Source organism: Triticum urartu, chromosome 5A (genome assembly GCF_056163025.1).
Source record: "Triticum urartu cultivar PI428250 chromosome 5A, HENAU_Tu73, whole genome shotgun sequence".
In the NCBI taxonomy this organism is placed as follows: Eukaryota; Viridiplantae; Streptophyta; class Magnoliopsida; order Poales; family Poaceae; genus Triticum; species Triticum urartu.
This window is the reverse complement of record NC_141877.1, coordinates 442,404,807-442,413,095: the sequence shown is the minus strand read 5'-3', so window position 1 is coordinate 442,413,095 and position 8,289 is coordinate 442,404,807. Positions and strand designations below refer to the sequence as shown.

The window sequence follows — 8,289 nt, the reverse complement described above, 5'->3', positions numbered from 1 at the left end:
GTGTCTCATGCCAACATTTTGATAGTGGTAGTTCTCTGATTAGTCATGTTTGCCATAAAAAAAAAGTGTGAGCTCTTTCTTCTTCAAAAAAATAAATAAAGTGTGAGTTCCCTCTTAAAGCTTACCCATGGCTTGGGCAACACTAGCTCTGCAAAGCATCAGTGGAAGCAACCTGTTTTTCTTTTGCCGGTGCTGAACTTGTAATGCAACTTGACTTTGGCTTTCACCATATATGAAGCTGTGGTTCCCTTGTTGCTCCAGAAAAATGCAGCAATGTAAGAAGAAAAGTTGTCCTCTTCACTTTGACATTTCACACCTAGAGCTGCCAGCCCAGCAGCCCAAGAGCCTCCAAATCGGCCTCTCGCTTTCCGGCCCCATCTATAAATACCGCGGCGAGGCCTTCCCACGCCCTCCACCATTCGAAAGATCCACCGAAGATTTTTCTCCTCACTCTCCTCGACCTCACAGCTCTCCGTCTCCCGATCTCCTCTGCCAGCAGCGCAGATTTACAGACACAAGCTAGCACACAGCAAGCTCAGAGCACCTCGCTGGTCTAAGTGATCCTTCTCAAGGATCATTTGGATGGCCTTCTTCCTCCTCCTGTGCATCCTCATTTCTGTGGCCATCGTGTCCTACGCCCACCACGTAATCCGGCGGCAACGCCGGGGCCCGCAGGGCAGCGCTCGTGGCCGCCATGAGAAAGCCGCCCTCAAGCTGCCCCCTGGCTCCATGGGCCTGCCTTACATCGGCGAGACCCTCCAGCTCTACTCCCAGGACCCCAGCGTCTTCCTCTCCTCCAAGCAGAAGCGGTACGGCGAGATCTTCAAGACGCACCTCCTCGGCTGCCCGTGCGTGATGCTGGCGAGCCCGGAGGCGGCGCGCTTCGTGCTGGTGTCGCGGGCGCACCTCTTCAAGCCGACGTACCCGCGGAGCAAGGAGCGCCTCATCGGCCCCTCGGCGCTCTTCTTCCACCAGGGCGACTACCACCTCCGCCTCCGCAGGCTCGTCCAGGGCCCGCTCGGCCCCGAGGCCCTGCGCAAGCTCGTGCCGGACATCGAGGCCTCCGTGCGGTCCACGCTCGCGGCCTGGGCGGACGGCGACGCCGCCAGCACTTTCCACGCCATGAAGAGGGTAAGCTATAGCTAGCTGCGCGCGTAGTTGTTGTCCGGGAGTGATGCCAGTGGCGTATGATATTAATCAGTGCATATTTTGTTTTCGTCAGCTCTCGTTCGACGTCGGCATCGTGACGATCTTCGGCGGGCGGCTGGACGAGCGGCGGAAGGAGGAGCTGAGGCGGAACTACGCCGTCGTGGAGAAAGGCTACAACTCCTTCCCCAACGGCTTCCCCGGGACGCTATACTGCAAGGCGATCCAGGTAAGCAACCGACGAAAACCGTGCGCCTTCGTCACGTTCGTCGTGGTGTATACGTCTTTAACAGTATCAGCACAACAATATACATGAATGCCATGTAACGGAAAACCGCATGTAGGCGAGGCGGCGGCTGAACGGCGTGCTGAGCGACATCCTGCACGAGCGGAGGGAGCGTGGGGAGCCCGGCGACGACCTGCTCGGCTGCCTCATGCGGTCACGGGCAGGCGGCGGCGACGACGACGACGACGAGGAGGGCGCGCTGCTGACGGACGAGCAGGTCGCCGACAACGTCATCGGCGTGCTGTTCGCGGCGCAGGACACGACGGCCAGCGTGCTCACCTGGATCGTCAAGTACCTCCACGACCGGCCGAAGCTGCTGGAGGCCGTCCGGGCGGAGCACGCGGCGATCCACGAGGCCAACGACGGCGGGAGGCGGCCGCTGACATGGGCGCAGACGAGGAGCATGACGCTGACGCACAGGGTGCGTGCCATACACTTCAAGGCTTACAGTCACATGTTTTTCTTGTGCCGTGCGGCTGCTGATCGATGTCGTCCGTCGTACGCGCGCGCAGGTGATTTTGGAGAGCCTGAGGATGGCGAGCATCATCTCCTTCACGTTCAGGGAGGCCGTGGCCGACGTGGAGTACAAAGGTACGTACGTACGCGACGCCTGGGCCATCACGTGCACAGCAGCTAGCTAAGCTAGGGTGGACGTGGCGCTACGTAGACGTGGCGTTACCGTGCATGGGATTTAATTCCGGACGGTGCGACGATGATGAGGACGATGGGACCTGACGTAAAATTTTGCCTGGCGTGCAGGGTTTCTTATCCCCAAGGGGTGGAAGGTGATGCCGCTCTTCAGGAACATCCATCACAGCCCGGACTACTTCCAGGATCCACAGAAGTTCGACCCTTCGAGATTCAAGGTACGTACGCGTCCCCCTCGCCGGAGTGCAACCTCGATGTGGATGCGTCCGGCCGAACTGAAAATCGTGACCTTCAAAAAAGGAGCAACCGAAAAATTGTTCCTTTCGATGCATTAAATCGTGTCCTTCATCGGTCAATACACTCCATTCATGAGTACGGCAGCAAATAGCCTGGTGAACACGGTGTTAAATACCACTTGAACACGGTTAAATCTTGACGATACATGCCCTATCTAGAATACTTGAATCCGCCTTTGTTTCCCAGATTAGTAAAACCAACTTTTTTACGGGGCCTCATTTTCTTGTGGTGGTAAAACCTGCAGGTGGCGCCGCGGCCGAGCACCTTCACGCCGTTCGGGAGCGGGGTGCACGCGTGCCCCGGGAACGAGCTGGCCAAGCTCGAGATGCTGGTGCTCATCCACCACCTCGTCACCGGCTACAGGTGCGTGCCCCCCTCTCCACACAGATCCTCGATATATCGCCGTTTGTCCGTGCGGACAGGAACGTCCCATGGCTGGCTGGTGCAGTGGCGCCAATTCACCGGGCCACCCTTCACCTGGCGCCCAGTTCCACGGCACGCATACTCCAACCATGCACCGATCGTGTCATGTCATGCCATGAAAGCCCGGGTGGTCCATGGCTGCCCGCCCTGCCTTGCACGTAGAGGCGCCTGCCTATGAGCTGTGCTGCCGCTGATCACTCGCTGCCATGGCGACAGCTGTGGAGTTGTACGTGTGCTAGATTTAGGTAGGAATGGGGGTGATGATTGATGCGTGTTGGTGCTTGGTTTTTGCAGGTGGGAGGTTGTTGGATCGAGCGACGACGTCGAGTACAGCCCATTCCCTGTTCCCCGCCATGGCCTGCTCGCCAGGTTACGGCGGGATGACAGCGTCTGCGTGGGTAGGAAGGGGTGCCCGACTGATGACGACTACGACGACGAAGACGAAGTGATAGTGTGATTAGTCAACGTAGATAGCTAGAGGGCTCTTTTCTCCCTTTTTGTTGTTGTTGCTGTTGTTGTGGCATTCTTCTCTATGAAAATCATTAGAGAAGAAACAACAGCATGTTACTACTTTTTAGGAGGACGATGATCATGTACCATAGTGCTTATGTTGTCAATGATGTATTGTCATTGATACGCACATAAAATGACGCTTCCTTTTTTCCGAAATATTGCACTCTAGCCCCCCTACCACCACACTCGAAAGCCCCTCTCTCTCTCTCTCTCTCTCTCTCTCTCTCTCTCCAAAGGTCTCAGGGAGATCTATCAATCGGGGAGTTGATGATGTGCGACACACATTGCCGAGTTGACTTCGTCTCTGATTTATGGGTGGCGGGCCTACTCGTTTTCCGGTCGGGTTTCCTTCTCCGGCGAGGATCCACACGGAGGGTGGTGTTGCTCGACAACGAGGAGCCGTTCATCGACAGCCGAGGAGCCGAGTGGAGGACCGATTCGAGGAGGGAGGCCTGGTATGTTCCCTTGTCACCTAGCACGTATATGTGGGCACGTGGACCACGATGCACGCGAGGCGAAGTGTCTCAATGAGTGCCCTACATGTGGGGCTGTGAGAGGGGAGCGTCCATTGACCCCTTGCCTTCTGGCGAGCGCTCTCCTTTCTGCATTCGGTTGCAGTGAAGAAAGGTGCAACCGAATCCAGTTCTAGCCATGAGGATGGAGCGGAGCGCGGGTTGGAGGTGTATGCAGGAGGAGATGCAAGCAAGCTGGAGAAAGCGAATGAGGTCCTCTCCTGGTTCCCCAAAGTGAAGGAGATCCAGTGCAGCGCGCTCGCTGGGCTTCGTATTGCTCCAAGATTGGCAACTCTCAGAACCTACCAATGGATGTGAATGCGGTGGCGCTAGCGATTCCGAAATCACTTGCATAACAAGGCATATTTTTGCCTCTATCATGAATAGGTCATCCGAATCCCCACCTACATTATATTTTTGTAAGAAAATATAGGATGATCCACATCCAATTATTGCATTACATGCATGAAACCACATATCATAGTGTTATTATTGCAAGGGAGTATTGTCATGTTGTCATAGCTATCATGCATGGGTCTATGAAACATGATAGCCTATTACAATGTGGTATGCCGATCACAATGATGGCTAGGCGCAACCTGTGTCGGGGTCTGAACATCATCAATGCTGATGAACATATCAATGAGCGTGTGGTTCATAATTTTGTTGCCATGTTTAAAAGTAATTGCCTAGCACAACCATTGTGGCTTTGAGAGCGTTGCTCAATCTCAATTTCAAGCAGGCCAAGATGATGGAAGCTACTCTGTTGAGCCATGGTGGACAGGACGCCCTGGACGAGGAGGTGCACGACATGGTTACCTGATGCATGCTCCCTATTGCTTCCAGGTGCAATCCTAGTTTCTACGTTGTTGCATCTTTAATTTTGTATCTGGTCTGAGGTTGTCCCGTAGGCCTTTTTGTGTTGTGTGTTGTTGGATGAGCTCGACTCTAGGCTTACTAGGTCAACTATTTGACTCGACCATAGGTTTAAGTACTACCTTTTGTAGTGTCAAAGAGGAGGGCCCCTAGCACACTGTTTGTTAGCCCAATTCCTATTTGTGTTGTGTGTGCATCTATTATTACTGTTCATGTTGATATATCATGATGCAATGTCATCTATGTTCTACCGAGTTGCTCTAAGTTTATGAATGTGTACACATGATATCTCTGTGGTGTATTGGAATGTCCATGGGTTGAACTTCCCCGGCAGGAGAACCACTAAGCATGAGATGATCACCGCCTTGGTGTGCAACATAGCGTGCATCCAGGAATCGAATATACAAGTCATTGATGCATCCACAATAGTGTTCATTGACAGGTTTAGGCTACATTGTTTTGTGCAAAGGATTGTGACAAACACAAGGGAAGGGATTGTGGTGTTGTTGAACGATGATGTGGTTGAGTCACATGACTTCTACATCGGCTCTGTTTGCTTATCTGCAACCATCAAGTGGCATGAAGGCATGTCCTTTCACCCACTTCTTTTTTATGGCCCGACGACACACAAATTTTTGCAAAGGTCATTGCTCATAAACCTTTGCTGGGGTTCAAGTGGCATGTCAACGGAGATGTTACCTAGATTTATCGAGTGTCGTCGATGTATCAATAGATTTCATGCCACCCTTAATGCATGCGAGCTTAGAGAAATCTACTTACAGAACCGTCGTTTCATGCGGAGCAACGACAACCTTGAGCAAGTTGGATGGTGTTTTTTGGAACTCAGATTGAGATGTCCATTTTAGCAACCACATTATTCATGCCCTCTCCTCATCCTTATCAAAGCATTGCTAGTTTTTGTTAGCTCCTATAAGTGTTTCGAGGAGGTCTCACGGTTTCAAATTTGAGACCTATTGGATTAAGATGGCGTGCTTTAAAGAGATGGTCGGTGTCGGTGTCAAAACCGGCGGATCTCGGGTAGGGGGTCCCGAACTGTGCGTCTAGGCCGGATGGTAACAGGAGGCAGGGAACACGATGTTTTACCCAGGTTCGGGCCCTCTTGATGGAGGTAAAACCCTACGTCCTGCTTGATTAATATTGATGATATGGGTAGTACAAGAGTAGATCTACCACGAGATCAAGGAGGCTAAACCCTAGAAGCTAGCCTATGGTATGATTGTTGTATATGGAGTTGATTGCCTACGGACTACAACCCTCCGGTTTATATAGACACGGATAGGGTTAGGGTTACATAGAGTCGGTTACAATGGTAGGAGATCTTGAATATCCGCATCGCAAAACTTGCCTTCCACGCCAAGGAAAGTCCCATCCGGACACGGGACGAAGTCTTCAATCTTGTATCTTCATAGTCCAGGAGTCCGGCTGAAGGTATAGTCCGGCTACCCGAACACCCCCTAATCCAGGACTCCCTCAGTAGCCCCCGAACCAGGCTTCAATGACGACGAGTCCGGCGCGCAGATTGTTCGGCATTGCAAGGCGGGTTCTTCTCCAAATCCTGTGTACCTGTAGGAATAATGTCCAATTTTTGTAATGTAGCGCTCCTCGGCTCCCACGCCCAATAATGGCCGTCTTCCACGTGTCAAACGAATGCGAAAAGCCAGGGCGTTTTTACATCCACACCCCTAGCCGTATAAACGAGCCGCCTGTTTAACGGGATGGGGATTTAGGTCCAAACCACATCTTCTCCTCTCCGTGAGTTATCATCAGAGCGCTTCCAGCAAAGGTCCATTCCAACATGACCAGCCGTCGCAGCTCCTCCCCTCGCCCCTCCGGTCCCAAACCCGGGGACTGGGAGAGTTGCACCATCCCGCATAGCGAGTTAGTGTCGCTTCAGGCCAAGGGATTTCTCCCTCAGGCATACATGGTCCCGGTCCGAGCCGGTCTCGCCACCTACAATGGTGGAAAACAAGCGGAGAGCACCCCCAATCCTTCTAAAGGAGAGCGGGTGTGCCTCGTCCCCTATCTAATAAGGGGACTGGGGTTTCCAATTCATCCATTTCTCCACGGGCTTCTGGAGTTCTATGGCCTCCAGCTGCACAATCTCACGCCCGCCTCCGTATTACATATTGCGGGTTTCGTCGCCCTTTGCGAGCTATTTTTAGGCATTGAGGCTCATTTCGCGCTGTGGAAGAGGTTATTCTGCCTGGTGCCCCGTTCTCGAGAGGGGTCTATATACCAAGTGGGCGGAGCCGAAGTATGGCGCATCGCCGGGACCAGATACCTATCCGGAACCCCAAAGAAGGCGTCCGAGGGCTGGCCTTCGGAATGGTTTTACATAGATGACGTCCCGCTACCGGACCCTATCTGGGTTGGTCTCCCTGAGTTCAACAGTGCTCCATTGAAGAAACGCTTGAGCTGGCGTCCGCGGAGCTCTCAGAGAGAAAGCGACAGAGACGTCCTTTACCTGATGGGCCGGATAAGACTGTTGGCTCATTCCGGACTAACCATGATTGGAGTCATGGCCGCATGCATTATGCGGGGGTGCAGCCACTTCAATATAGAGGCCACCCCATGTGGGATTTCAACGGGGAGGATGACGCCACCCGTTACGGTCGTAAGGGGCCGGCCTCAGCTGCCGCTCTAGTAAAGATCTTATCCTCTTTGTATAAAGGAGAAAAGGAGGAATTCCTCCGCGTCAACCCGCAGGCCGGATTTACTATGTACGATCCTCCAAGTTGGGTAAGTGAACAACTGCGCTTGCCCATTTGTTTTATAATCCCACGGTTAGATATGTAGTCTAACGACTTCAATGCAGGAACTGCGACAGGTAGTAAAGGATAAACAGCCACCCTCCACAGCCCGAGGACCCAGAACGGTCCCTCGATCCGGACTCCGAAGAGGATCCGGACATATCGGTGGAGCTTATCGACGGGGTGTTCCATCAGCTAAGTAAGGACAATACCTTGGTAGCCATCACGGCTGATTACCCAGGGTTAATCCCGGCCTCCCAGGTGACAGAAACCGGAGTCTCATTCCCTTGAGAGAGATTCTACTCTCACGTATTCCGGTGTTTCTGACGACAACCGTGTTTTGCAGGGGAGATTTCCGAGGCAGGAGGCCGAACCTGCGGCGGCTAGCCAACGAGGGGCCGCAGGGCCCCGTGGGGCAAAAAGGAATGTAGTCCGGACTGAGATGCCGGTGCAAAGGTATAGCGCACCCTCTGTTTCCCTGGTGTTATTCTGTCAGGGCATATTAATGTTCGTGCTATCTTCAGAACGAAGAGACCTCGCCGGACTACATCCGGAGAGGTTGCCAATCGCGCCTCCACCAGCCAGGCTCCAACGTCTGGCCAGGAAGCGGAGGCGAGCACAAGGCGCGCACCGGACGCTCCTCCGACAGAGGATGCGGACAGGCTGTCTGCCACAAATTCTGAAGTGGAGAGTGCCATGAACCACAGGCGTCGCCGGATAGTTCTACGCGACGCTTGTTTCTCCCAAGAGGCTTTAGATGTCTTTAATTCGGGAGATGCGTACCTCCGTGCCGCTCAAAATGGTTTAGCCAGAGCCA

At 53.4% G+C, this 8,289-nt stretch overlaps 1 protein-coding gene across 2 annotated transcripts; it reads left to right on the top strand.

Moving 5' to 3' along the window:
* Nucleotides 1-418: 418 nt before the first annotated feature.
* On the top strand, nt 419-3,469 carry CYP707A4 (cytochrome P450, family 707, subfamily A, polypeptide 4). 2 transcript variants are annotated; one of them, XM_048674542.2, is made up of 7 exons: nt 419-1,131; nt 1,223-1,375; nt 1,491-1,853; nt 1,945-2,023; nt 2,192-2,298; nt 2,622-2,740; nt 3,095-3,469. In XM_048674542.2, exons 1-7 carry the CDS (start codon nt 583-585, stop codon nt 3,255-3,257), a joined length of 1,533 nt encoding a protein of 510 aa, XP_048530499.2. In that variant the 5' UTR covers nt 419-582; the 3' UTR covers nt 3,258-3,469. The 2 variants fall into 2 exon arrangements, with proteins under 2 accessions (XP_048530499.2, XP_087382488.1); XM_087526362.1 differs by lacking the exon at nt 3,095-3,469 and having other exon boundaries at nt 2,622-3,088.
* Nucleotides 3,470-8,289: the final 4,820 nt, after the last annotated feature.